Source organism: Scaptodrosophila lebanonensis, unplaced genomic scaffold, assembly GCF_003285725.1.
Source record: "Scaptodrosophila lebanonensis strain 11010-0011.00,11010-0021.00 unplaced genomic scaffold, SlebRS2 tig00001415-arrow-pilon, whole genome shotgun sequence".
Lineage (NCBI taxonomy): Eukaryota > Metazoa > Arthropoda > Insecta > Diptera > Drosophilidae > Scaptodrosophila > Scaptodrosophila lebanonensis.
Genome location: NW_022060742.1, coordinates 5,796,372 through 5,810,108, shown reverse-complemented (window position 1 = coordinate 5,810,108; position 13,737 = coordinate 5,796,372). Strand labels below are relative to the sequence as shown.

Genomic DNA, 13,737 nt, shown 5'->3' with positions numbered 1-13,737 from the left:
TTCAGTCAGACGCGCGGCCGACAATTGGGTGGTGCATTGTTTGTAAGTTAATGTAAATGAACTACAAAACAAGGAAAGCAGCCAGCGAAACAACAACAACAACGGTAGCAGTCGGTGGAAAAATTATGTGAAACAGAAACGCAGTGCCCGTGTGTGTGTATTGTGCAATGGAAAACGATTTTCATAAATGAAAACCTGTGTAATGTGTAAGTGCATTATTGTAAAATGAGCATTTTTATGTAAATGTCCGCTAAATTGGATTCCATTTGATGTTTTTTGTCGAATTTAATGTTTTCTTTTTCCATTTGTTTTACCCTCTCTTCCGTAGACAACGACCAACTACTCCCACTTGTACGTGTGCGTGTGCGGGGTGAGCAGTGAGCATTACAGCCTTAAGGGTGTTCATGTGTGTGCGTGCGTGTCAGATAAAGACTTCAGTATTTAGAGTGCAGGAGGAAAGGACATTAATGACAGCGACCAGACCAGAGCTCGAACTATGCATGCATATAAATTAATTACGGAAAAGGTTAAAGGCTAAATTGGAAAAAAGGACCGCTATGAAGTAGGAAGAGCGCAGTTTTTGGTGTGGGTGCATGGTAGAACACACAAAGAGGACGAAGTTGTGGGCAATTCGCCGCGGCGAAAAGAGAAAAAAGAAGGCAGACGGCAAGCCGACAAAAGAGCACAGCGAAAAATTGTAAAGTAAATAACTAACATAATAATTAATATTAAAGACTGGTAATCATAAAGAACATACACACATATATATAAATAAACACCAACGGAAGGTAAAGGCAATAACACCACCAAAAATGTCGGCAGCAGAGCTTGAGGCAGAGAACAGTGCCGCCGAAGAGCACCCACAGCAGCAGCAGCAGCAGCAAACACAACAACAACAACAACGTGAACAACAACAAAATGAGCACACAAGCAACAACAGCAATACTGCCATTGATGCTGAAGCGACGTCAGCGACAGACGCTGAGTCTGACGTCCACGAAACCATTGAGACTACAAATAGCAGCAACAACAACCACAACTATGACAACAATGCCATGCAACAGCTGCAGCATAATAATATGCACCAGCATGCACAATTCCAACAACAACAACAGCAGGAGCAATCCAACAATGGGTTAGCTGGTCTGGGGCTAACGCTGATGCAATCATCTCCACCACCTCATAGTTACAGACACTCGCGTGCTTATCGACACTTTAAGAATCCACCGCAACCACACATGTGTATACGCACAACAACAGAGACGGGTGAGGAGCTCTTCATAAACGTGTTGAGCTGGACGCGCATTGTGATACCGCAGGAACCCAGTGATCCCATACCACTCTATGGAGGCATGCGCGTAAGTTTTGCTTAAATCTATGAGATAATTCATGTACTACTCCAATTGCTCGCTCACAGGTGCCGCCAGGCAGCCCGCGCAGTCCGCCTATTGTTTTCGCTGTCATGGCAAACCCCGAGGTGCTCAAAGATTCGGGTCGTCATAGCAAAGATCCCGAGGAACGCCGCGCTATGGTTGAGCTAATGTGCGATTTTGTCGAGGCTATGAATCCCGGCGTGAAATTAGTCAGGTGAGAGATACTTAGTAGTTCTGTAGGCTATAAAAAGTGTTCTTAAAATGCTTCTTACGCCCTAACTAATATTTAAGCCTTGGATACAACGCTCCAATCATCATATAAATTTTTGTAGGTCGTTATTTATTTATCATTTATGCGATGCTATTTATTACAATGTTAGAAATCCAATATAGCGCGTGTGCAGTCGTCAAATCAACAATAGTATTTGAAAACCTTTTGTTTGGCTATTAAAGCTTTATTTAGGTATCTGTAATTTAATTTAGTATATCAAGGCCGACAATGTCAGATGACTGTATTATATAGTTGGCTGTCATGAAATGATTTAATCATAATTTAAGATTCCGATTTTTTGTAGAAAATTATTTTTGTTTATAAGAATATCAAATCAAATAAAATATAAATAATAAATGCATTATAAGGATACAGAGTAACCAGTTAGGATGCAGAGAAGGGTATATAGATGATTTTTCTGTTCGTTTTTATACTCTGTACATGAAATGTACAGAAGTATATTAGGTTTTTTTTAATGTGTTTAACACATTCTTTTAATATTTCGAAATCATTTCGATCGCACACCAATTTTATGAAAAACGGCATGATGTGCTAAGAAACTAAGATGGTTTTGATTTAACTCGGTTTGAAAATTAAAAATTGTATATAACCATATATACACGACTTTATTCCATTTAGCACGATTTATTTTGCATACTATGACCAATGTTTTTTTTACACGGTTTTATTTACACGACATTTTTAAGGAACCAATCTACCGCGTAAAAACAGAATTAGGTGAAAAGTACATAATGTCTGATAGGTGTCTTTGGTTCTTAAAGGCAACATTTTTCATCTATAAATTTTTTTTTTCTCTCAGGAACGCCGTGATACTCAAGGATCGCGACATTTCGGGCGAGCTTAAAGACGTCTGGAATGCCGTGCAGGCGCAGCGTGATCGGGAGCGTGAGGAGCAGATGCTGCAGCAGCGCCAGCAACAACACTACCAGAACATAACCACACAGCAAATGTTTCCCAAGTCTCCTGACGCGGTGCGAGCGGCGAGCGGAATGCCTGCCCATGCCGAAGCCACCAATTCGATGGGTCTGCAACACACAGACTCAGTGCCGGAGCATGCCAATGGCATTACACTCGCCGTATTCGCACAGCAACTGGACAATAAAGTGGCCAGTGAGCAAATGGAGCAAATGCTGGCCAATGAGGCAGCACCAAGCGATGCTTGTGTGGATCAAACGGATGCTGGTGGTGTGCAACATTTGACAAATGCCTCGCCACCCACGTTGGACATAGAACAGGCGATAGCAGTGAACACAGCTGAGTCGGAAACGAAGCTCAGCACGCCCAACACCACCACTAATGGCATTAACACGCCCACAACTCCTGCAATGGCCACATCTACACCTGTTGTTGTTTCAACATCCGCACCTGCTCCCGCACCTGTGTCCACTCCCAGTGTAACAGCAACAGCGCAGCCAGCATCGCCCGCTAGTACGCCCACACCTACGCCCGTTGCCACGCCCACTCCCGCTCCCACACCCCCAGCACCGACGAAGAAGGAGAAACTGGGCGGATTCCTGCCCAACGGTTGCATTTTCCCGCGCTTCAAGAACAATAAACACAAAGATAAGGACAGCAACCATAAGGAGTCGAAGAGCAAAGAGAAAACGCTTCTGAATGCCCTTAAGAAGAGCAAAGAGAAGAAAGTGGCGCCGGCTGAGCAACCAGCTGGGGACAAGGCATCAAATGTGTCTGTATCGGATAATACCACCACACAATACGAGAAGAATTGCATCAACAATTTGGAGTGTGAGGTGCAAAAGCTCGATCTGAATAAACTGGATGGTGGTGGGAATAGCAACAATGACAACAACATGTTCATCAAATTGAAGGTGGCGCCGAATGCAGCGACTGTTACGGCCACAGCTGCCAAATAAAGTATTTTCAGGATCAACACGTAAGTTATATTGCTCCCAGCAGCTAAATACAAAAGTGAAACAAAACAAAACGCACTTGACTAGCAACTAAGCATAGAGTCGTAGCCCCCTGGCACGATTTGTGGGCGTGCGTAGCATATACAAAACTTATATACAAATACCTTTATATAGTATATACAAATCTATATACAAAATAGCTGTATCAGTCAATTTTGAAACCAACCGACAGACTCTATCTTTCTCCATCTCTGACTCCAACAGAAAGCACGAAGAATGCTAGATATGGAAAAAATATCCAGAAATTTGAACGAAAACATTTAAATATTGCGCCATGCTCTGTAGGGGTTGTTCAAACAAAAAATGGTCCCACAAAGAAATGAAATATGAATGCAACTATTGGAACAAATTCTGTTATCAACTAGCGAAAAAAAAACCTTGTAAACTATACTAAAAGAGGTTTAAATCCCTAGTCCCAAAGTGCTAACAAAGGACATGCATTTAGTAAAATCATTACAAAATATACTGAGGATAAATTGCAACTCGAATTACAAACAGGGTATTGTGTAAATATCATAAATGTAAGTCAGAAGATGTTATATTTCCACGTCAAACTTGGTACATACTAGCTCAACGGAAATGGGTCCCGGTAAATTTAGCTAAATGGTATTAAACTATTTGCAAATGTATTAAATGACCATTTCACAGCCTCACATAGAATTGTAAGTCGAAAACTGGATCGGTACTAAGCAATAAGACTAATTTGCTCTTAAGTTGCACTTGGAGTTTGGCTCAGACTAAACCAATCGCAATGATTTCGCGGCAATTATGAATCGCAATAGTATGAAAAAACTTAAATCTGTTTTCGCTACATTATTTAAAATATGTCTGGCTGTTCTATGTTTCAACCACAAAAATGTTATCGAAGCGTGGTCTCTCTAAAGGCTGTTCAGATCTGTACGAGATCAACCAGACCGACCACTTCAACATTTGAAAATATCAAACAGAATTATAATTTATGGTCACCATTCCGTTTTCTCAAAAATTGTAGCATATATGTCATTCCTTGTCATCAAATTTAAAATCTATGTTGCTTAATATGGGGCTTATATTTAAACTTTAAAAATATAGTTATATTCAATGTTTGTCCCTTTCTTCTCCTTCGTCTCCACATGCGAATTCAAACTACTATACGCTACAGAGTATAAGATTCATAGTTACTCTATTGGGACTTGACACCCTTAGTAGCTTTGTTGGCATAAATAATGTATTGATTGCTCATAATATATCATGAGTTCCATTGCTTTCCATGCCTTTCATGCAGAATCGTTCAGCATCGCTCGCAGTCGTTTAAATGACTCGCTAATCCTGATCTTTTATGGATACTATTTGAACTTTTTTTGATCCGAAATGGCATCTTTGCCACCAATTTGAATACATTTTTTTCCTATAAACCTGAACATGTCTTTATTTGTAGTAAGAAGTAGTAGAAAATGTTATCCATTTGGTTTGGTTTTCTTCCATCTCCATCTATCCTAAAAATTCAGTTTATTTTTTCAAAAAAAGCTCCTTCCCAGTGATACTTTTAAACCATGGAATCAAATAGTTTTCAGACTTGATGCTGACCTCATTTTTTATTACCGTGGTGTCGTCAGCTTTGAAATTATTTGTTAGTTTTATTTTCTTGAATCTGTGGACTGAGGTGTAAAACCTCAGATGTTTGAATTTTTACTTACATTTTAATTCTGGGACTTAATCCAACGGAGCTATGTATGTATTTAAATTCATAATATAACTGTTTTCAATAGTTTTGCAATTAAACAAATATTACAATCTTGTAAAGGATCATTTTTTGAGAAGTTATTCAAAAGATCATTCGATCTTTCCTCTTCCCTCAATGAAAAACAAAACAACAAAAGTATGTTACGCAAGTTTATATACAAAGTTTCATATACAAATTTAATATTTGTATGTTTCGCAAACAGTTTGCCTTATATACAAGACGAGAAGATAAATAAAAAATGAAAACGAAACCATAGAGACAACAATTAATACGATGAAGAAATGCATACAAAATGAAGAGAGAAAAACAAAATACATATTGTATTTAAAATTAGGCTCGTAGAAATGTAAACGTAACTCAAGCGCCAAATTATCATAAAACTGTGGAGAAATGTGGAAATCCGCAGAATATTTCGAAAATACTATATAGATCGACTCAGAACTTAACAACATTTGCACAGATTCTAGACTCACAATTTAGACTATGCTGCATTACGAACTCTTCATCACACACTTCACAGTTTCCAAATTCATTTAGCATATAAACCCACAAATCCCTTTTTTCCTATTTACATTCAACAATTGAAAAGTATTACGAATTTCCCCTCTGAATGCACACAATGATCTCCTTCCGGTGGAAATTGTAACGTTCAGAGACGACGCTCTAAACTCTATTATTTAACTACCAAGTAACGTTTTTATACATTTTTAAAAAACTTGTTAAGCGAACTTATACTACTACTTATATTACTTAAATATTATTGATGTTTGTCCTGTAATGTGATTTTTGTTTCGTCTAAATGTTATTGTTTGTTTATTAGACTTGTTTATTTTTATTATAAATTTTTTTAAATCTGTGCGCGTCGCCTTCTGAATTTAAAGCAAATCCATTTACAAAAATACAAATTACATACTAGAACATACACAGTATTTACAATACGATTCGAATCATATTGGCAACTATTGCAACTTACTATTAAAAAGAAACTCAATATCGACTGAAAAATGCTGCCATATAAATAACTTATATGCCGTTTTGCTTTTCATAAACGAAAACGAAATTCTTGTGATTCATTTTGAAAAATCAAATTTTGTTTTAACATCGAAAATTATTTTCAACATTAAAGCAATTCAAGTTACTCACCTATGTAGCTCTCATGTATAACGAATGAAATCTAATTTGGTTTTAAACAATGGCAGGTCGATGCCCGATGCGTTTTAAATATTTTAAAAGGTTTTGGTTTTCGAACCCTAGATTTAAACAGTAGTGGCGTATTTTCGAAAAGCGCCCAAAAGCATGCTACAAAAAATCGACATACTCAACTTTTTTTGTGCCATGGCCAGCGTCTTATAAGAAAGGAAGTTAAAGCAAGGAAACATACATACGTTTAAAATCAAAATTCGGTTTATTGTACTGTACAATTATTATATAAAACTAAACAAATGTGTTTATTGTGTATGAATTACAGTTTAAATTAAATTAAAACATTAACTTAACATAAATGTTAGTTTTTAACTGGTTGTAAATGAACAAACAAATGCTCGTGTAAATTAGTTTAAAGATCGCCCGCGCCCTCGTCATCTTAATTTGCTAAGCGATGGCATTACTTTACAATTAACGATACATTTTTTCTTATAACAAGTTCAATTGTTGCAACTGAAACAAAAACAAACAAGCAAGAAAAGCAGAAGAAGAAGAAGAAAAGCAAAAGCAATAATTTTACTTTTAGCTGTTTTGCGAAAAAGCAAAAAAGAATAAGAATAAAAGAAGAATTAATGAAAACGATGAGCTGCAGCAACAAAAAATTGTAAATGTAAAGCAACAATAATTTATACAAGCGCTCGATATAAGACAAAACCCAAAACAACAAAGTAAGAGAAAACCACAACTACCATGATAAGTTAAACGTGAAAAGAAAGAAAACAACAACAAAAATTATACACATTTTTATATATGATACCTACATACATGAATAAAAATGCAGTATTTGAGAAATGTATTGGAAGTGTGCTGTGCAATTTATTTAAATCAATCGAATAAATAGTTTTATGCTATGTATTTCTAGGTACATAAATAGGAGTTCCACTAAAAACAAAAGGAATAAGGCCACATGCGGCATATTATTCGTCCTTGTTATTGATGGCGCGCAGCCTTTCGAGCTCCTCGCGCTCGGCTTTGTTGCGCAACAGTGGCACATTGTAGTCGAAGGCATAGAAGAAGCCCTTGGGCTCACCCGTCTCCTCCGGACCGGGCACATATTCGGGCTCCTGATGCACATACTCCTTGTACTCCGACTCGGCAGGCTGGTAGCGACCCTCCTGCTGGTATTCGGCTGCATAGGGATCGGGATTGTGTCCGGCGGCAGCGGCCAATTCACCCCACAGCTTGAAGTGCTCCTCTTCGGCTTTCAGAACGGCTGGCGTTTTGGTTGCGGGCTGCTTCAGATGCGCCGGACGATTGTCCTCGACATGGAAACCTGTCTTATCGGCATAATAATTGGCAATAAAGTCGCGGCCATGAGGCTGCACATATTTGTATGAGCCTGTCACTGTGCCAGATTCGTCCTTCTTCTCGTTTTTGCCCTGATTCCAATCCTTGTAACCATAGACGTACTGACCCAAACCATCTTGACCATGATATTGATGCGCGTCGTAATGCTCCTCCACATACTCCTCGGGATGCTCGATCACACGGCCCATGTAAACGAACTCGCCCTTCTCGTTGCGTGCCTCGGGCAGCGGATTCTCTCCGGTCTTCGGCGCATACTCGATGTCATTGACGCCTCGTAGTTGTGCGCTATTCAGATACTGTTGCGCCTCCTCGGGCGAAATGTTTATCTTGAATATGTTCTCGGCATTGGCGCTGGCAGCCTATAAATACAATTATATACACTTTATTAGTGCACGAAACTACCGCAATCTAAACATAGGATGAATTGGACTAGAACAGCAATTGATAAATAGTTTATAGCACTTGACGACGTGAATGAATGATCAATTACCGGAGCCGGAACTGATAGGGAAAAAAACAACAACAATAGTCGCAGTAAGTAGCATTAATCTTCTACATCTAATTTCCATACAGCCAGGAAAGCTTTTATTTATTTATTGCAAACAGCTTAAAAGTGTTACAGCTTAACAGTGGTAGTTTAACAGCGTCATACTTTAACAGTGTCAAACATTAACAGCATTCGATTAACAGCCCTTAATCAATGCAATCAATCCAGTGGCTTTAGTGGCACTAAACATTTAAAAAATTGTTGTTAAAAATATCGTAATTTTATGATTGCAACGTATTGTGCTCATTGAGAATATAAAATATTTCAATCAAAGCTAAAATATAGCAAATTCTCTACATTTTTAAATCTCTCCATTACGTCTTAATTCGTGGTCACAAAAAATACTTTCCTCGTTTTTTACGCAATTGTAAAATCGGTTTTGAATTTTATGGCTATGTTTTTCTTTTGCATTAACACTACTTTGAATTTATATTAGTCTGTCTCAAACACTCTGATATTATTTTAAGACGAAATAACTTGTATGCAAATACCACATACGAGTATGACTCAAAAGTCAATTAGATTATATGCCTGACTTACAGAACTGTCGCATTTAAATATTAATGCTCGAAACGCACGTGTTACTAGAGCGCAAAAAAGCGCAAATACCGAGTGAAAATCTGATTAGACTCGAAATATTTAAGCGCGCCTCTACTTTGCAACGTGAAATTCAATTTGGTTATGAATTAATTAAGCAAATGCCCAAAAACTTCTACATCAAAAATGGTCATTCTTGAACACGTTTGTGACACGCTTCACAGCTTTTTGATTTGGGCCTGAAGCCTAACTTGATATGCATGATGTCATTGCGGCCATTTTGTGACAAGTTAGCAGATATGCTATATAGTATTGTAGTATTTCCCATATCCAAATGCCTATTTGCAATGCCCGGCATTTGCACGAGTAAATAAAAACTGCAGATTGTGTAATAAACAGCAGCAACATCGTCGACGTCTTAGATCAATATTTGCTCTAATGCCACTATTAATTCAATTATAGAACCCGGATTAGATTTTGTATAAAGTTGCATCAACTCGCGTAAACATCTGCGCAATGCTCGTAAATTTTTATTTAAATGGTGGCTATTATCATTTTAAAAGGCTTTAAAACGTTTTGTCTACTAACCAGCAAGAGAGCGGCTAAAATAAAACACTTCATGTCGTTGGCAACAAAATTTGGAACGCGAACACAAATTTCTTTATACACTTTTATTTGTAGGGGGGAAATAGATTTTTTGACACTGTTCGTTCTGTTGTTGACGCGCTACTAATAACAAATCTGAACTAAAGGCGCTGCTTTTATACTAACTTCAAGCGTTAGGTGTTATGTGTTTTTTATTTTTTTTAAATTTTGTTTTTGCATAAAATTAAAGCTGAGCAGCGACAGCACGCTGAATGAAGATGCGCAACGTATTCATAAGCGTATTTTGCTTGTCCGGTTTCTTACTCAGCATCAGCAAAAACAATAATAGCAGCAACAACAACAACAGCTACTACAGCAATTTGAAGTTCATTATCAACTGGCAGCTCAGCGCTCAAATTCACACTTCTCCCTCTCACAAGATGCTCATGCTCTGTCTTCAAAAAACATCATTAATTGTATGTATAGTATTTACGTGTATGTATGGACACACACAATTAGTTATTTAATAATATACTATAATTTTTTCATCTTCAATTGTTTGATGTACACACGCGTCTCACTGAATCTCCACCTAAGTGGCAATTTGTTTGATCGTCGGCTGTCAGTTACGAGTACTTTATACATTTTTTTCTATCCACATGTACGCAGCAGTATGTGATTTATTTTTAACTAATCATTTTTGAGCACTTCCATTACTTTATGATTCTAATTAATTCAAAATTTACAGCTTTGGGTTTCCTGTAAAATGAAAGAAATAAAATATTGAATACAGCTACGGAAGTTCTGGCATGTCAAGCACTTGATGTCTGGCTTATGCATAATTAGATGGGATGCTGGTAATCATATATTCAAGTGCAATATCAAATGTCAATTGCTTCTTTAAAAAAACACGCATTCTCACGGCGATTGATATTAAGCTTGGCAAGTTCGTTGCCTAAGTCTTTTGTTGCCTCGAAACTTCTAGCAGTATTTCGCGTGCTGATGAGTGTGCGTTCAGTGTGTGTTCAAGAATTGATTGTAGATATTGAATTACTTAAGTAGGGTTAATTGTATTTCATAATCAAGAGGCACTTCGCATTCTTATACCCTCTACTCAAATGACGAAAGGGTGTACTTGGTTAATGCAAATGTATGTAACACCCAGGTGGAGATGGGACAGGCCCCATAAAGTATATATATTTTTGATCAGTATAATAAGATATAGCCATGGGCGTTCGTCTGTCCGTCCTTTTGTCAATCCGGATCAGACTTACTTTTCCACTATTGGAAATTCTATCTATTTATCCTCATATTTAGATTCATCGTGATAGGTCTATCTTAAAGAAGTTATTGCCATTAATGTAATCTTTTTCCATGCTTTGCCAGCAGCTTTTCTCGGCTCAACTTTTTACAGAAGATATTTTCAGAAAAGATCACTTTCAATAATACATAAGTACATGTCAATATCTCATATTGCAATTTATTGATTTTAATGGAATTTTTTAAAAGGCATTTTATTTCATATTAAAATTTTAAAACAAATCAGCTGCTTTTTAAGAACTAACGGAAAATAATGCATTTGTTGCTATAACGAACGAAATTATTGTCATTTAATCGAAATAAAATTTGGCTTTAAAAGCTTACATACTATAGAATAGACGAATAGATGCATGATTAATGTACATATATCTATCACAGATTTCTCAAAATTTTCCATATCTTACAAAAATTGGGAGCCATGTATCATTTTAAAAGTTAAAGAGTATAAATTTAATTATGTTTATTATATCGTTGAATACTCAAGGGGCAAGAAAATGTGGCAAAAAGAACATACATATACATGGTCTTAAAACTTGTAGAAGGGCTTCAGTAAACAACAATCTTGATATAAGTTTCTATTAGAACAAACGGATCTAGTGAAAATTTGTTAAGTCAGCAACGAGCTTCGTCTAAGCAGAAATATTTCCGATAGAGCCAGCTTGAATAGTTTTAAGTAACAGCTTCTAATAAGTTTCTATTTAATTTCGAAAACAGACTATAAACATTTTGAGGGGTTGGATAAACATTTGCGATAAATTTAGCAACCAATCAAATCTCATTTTCTTTATAGAGTATCACATGAAACAAACTCATACAGAATATAAAGGATCTGTATGTATACAAAATTATACATATATAAATAATATATATAGTATAAGTACATTTGCTATTTAAGTTTGTCATTTGAGAACCTTCTTAGTAATTAGGGTCTAGGAAGTTAGCTTGAAGTTTCGCTGCATTGATAAGTCTTGTCATAGAGGGCCACGATTTAAATATTTTCAATTGTTTGCCTTCAAATAGAAATGCGAAAAGCAAACTGCGCAGTTTTTGTTAATTACAAAATAAGTTTGCTAGTTAAATACTAGAAAGGCTGCACGTTTAGGCGTGGCTTATAAATAAAATACTATAGATGCAAAAAATAAAATGCAAGTATTACGTTTCAAACATTTAAAATGACAACACAAAGCGCCACATCATGCCTGGAAATATTAAGCGAACTCAAAACGGATCATTAATCGTTAGATGAGCATCGCTGAGCTATTTTTATAAAAAATTCATTGACGTCTTAGGCACGAATATCGGCAGAACAAATCAACTTTTTGGACATGCTTCTCAGCATTTGAGCTGTTCATTAGTTTTTAAACTAAAGAGCAAAACAGACAAGCAACAAAGGTTTGGTTCTATAGAACCTTCTGATTCATTAACAGGTTACGTGGCTCGAAATATTTGTGGCAGAACATATTCAAGAAGCGATGATTTCTACATACTATATAGTATATCGTCTGTCTGTCTTTTGGCTACCAAACTGATTTGTGTGGCTTGGTATTTCATGCATTTAAATGATCATTAATTTGTTTTTCATCTTGATATTTGCAGTTTCTGGAATTTTAAAATTCATCATCATGATAAAAATAACAAAAATAACAAAAAAAAACGTAAGCATTAATCCTAAATGATAAATAAACTATAGACTATAGTATGGTTTGCAATCGAATTGAATTGTTGTTGTGACATTTTGTAAAAAGCAGTGACTGACATGCTTTTGTTATTGTTTTCAAAACGCTGATGATGCAAAAGTCTAAATAAAAACGCAGACCTAATTTTCGTGATCAGGTTTCTCAGTGTTGTGTGTATTAAATGTTGATTATAATTATAATATACTCTTATATATTTGCTGTTGTTTGTGCAATTCGTTTGCAGATGCTGAACTTAATTCATTTGCTTCATTAAATGACTAAAAACTTTGTCATGACAATGCCCAGAGATTTTGTCCAAAATGTCAGTTTGGCATTATAATCCTGATTCTAATTCTATAATTGTAAAAACGACCCACAGTGCAGAAGCTCCATAGAAGTATTCTAACAAATTTAATTTGTATTGTGTGTATATTCATTTCTCGGCCGTTAGATCTAGATATAGTTGAGCCCCGATCACGGCTTCGATTAGGTCCGTGGTATGAGAAGCGTAGAGCACTGTTGTTTTTAATTCTGTCGTTCGCTCATAAGTATTAGTTTAAATAATTCATATGATTTAGCCAATTATTGCTACTTATACTTTTTATCCGAACACTATAATGCTACATAGTTGTTTGTGGCACTGTTAATACTATTTCAGATACTATAACTTCATTGACTTTTGATACTGATACAGCATTAGTTTTTTGGTTATTTTAAAGAAATCTTTTTTAAAACGAAGAAAGGAATTTACAAAACAGCGATTTACGTCAGATTTTTCTTTTTTCATTTCAAATACATTTAAAAAAAAGCATTTTTTTTTTGTTTGTACTGATTTTATTTTGTTAATTTTATAAATATTGATATTATGAATACATTTTTATTAACTTTTCAACGCACAAATACAACTACAGCGTTCGATTTGAAATTTGAGTTTGATTCAGAAAAGATTCAATAAATCGGCTACGCCGATACTATATATTTAGTATACCCTGGTGACTTGCAACAAAACCATTATTCCTCTATGGTCATAGGCCGTGAAATATATATTCGAATTAAAATTGTTATTAGAAATTATTTCTTACCTTGTTTGCATTTGGACATTCCTGATAAAATTTGGTGACCCATGAATGAAAGCGACACCATCATAAATGAGAACAACATTCTCAATATTCAGTTTGGTTCCAATATCTTTGTAAACAAAAAGTGATTTATATCAAAACCTTTCTAAGTCTAATATTGTTT

The 13,737-nt window shown here is 36.0% G+C and overlaps 2 protein-coding genes across 2 annotated transcripts; one reads left to right on the top strand and one right to left on the bottom strand.

Moving 5' to 3' along the window:
• Positions 1-21: 21 nt before the first annotated feature.
• On the top strand, positions 22-4,348 carry LOC115632445 (ras guanine nucleotide exchange factor R). Its single transcript, XM_030529591.1, has 4 exons — positions 22-206; positions 329-1,358; positions 1,418-1,587; positions 2,465-4,348. Exons 2-4 carry the CDS (start codon positions 813-815, stop codon positions 3,537-3,539), a joined length of 1,791 nt encoding a protein of 596 aa, XP_030385451.1. The 5' UTR covers positions 22-206; positions 329-812; the 3' UTR covers positions 3,540-4,348.
• A 2,957-nt stretch (positions 4,349-7,305) lies between these two features.
• On the bottom strand, positions 7,306-9,632 carry LOC115632563. The gene is made up of 2 exons (XM_030529781.1): positions 9,503-9,632; positions 7,306-8,189 (listed from the first exon to the last, which is right to left on the bottom strand). The coding sequence occupies exons 1-2, from the start codon at positions 9,533-9,535 to the stop codon at positions 7,440-7,442; spliced, it is 783 nt and encodes a 260-aa protein (XP_030385641.1). The 5' UTR covers positions 9,536-9,632; the 3' UTR covers positions 7,306-7,439.
• Between the last annotated feature and the right edge of the window lie 4,105 nt (positions 9,633-13,737).

Coding starts and splice junctions, on each gene's coding strand:
- LOC115632445 (XM_030529591.1), top strand. CDS start 813: ATGTCGGCAGCAGAGCTTGAGGCAGAGAACAGTGCCGCCGAAGAGCAC. Junction 1,359..1,417: donor CACTCTATGGAGGCATGCGC/GTAAGTTTTGCT, acceptor GCTCGCTCACAG/GTGCCGCCAGGCAGCCCGCG. Junction 1,588..2,464: donor CCCGGCGTGAAATTAGTCAG/GTGAGAGATACT, acceptor TTTTTCTCTCAG/GAACGCCGTGATACTCAAGG.
- LOC115632563 (XM_030529781.1), bottom strand. CDS start 9,535: ATGAAGTGTTTTATTTTAGCCGCTCTCTTGCTG. Junction 8,190..9,502: donor TTTTAGCCGCTCTCTTGCTG/GTTAGTAGACAA, acceptor TTGTATTTATAG/GCTGCCAGCGCCAATGCCGA.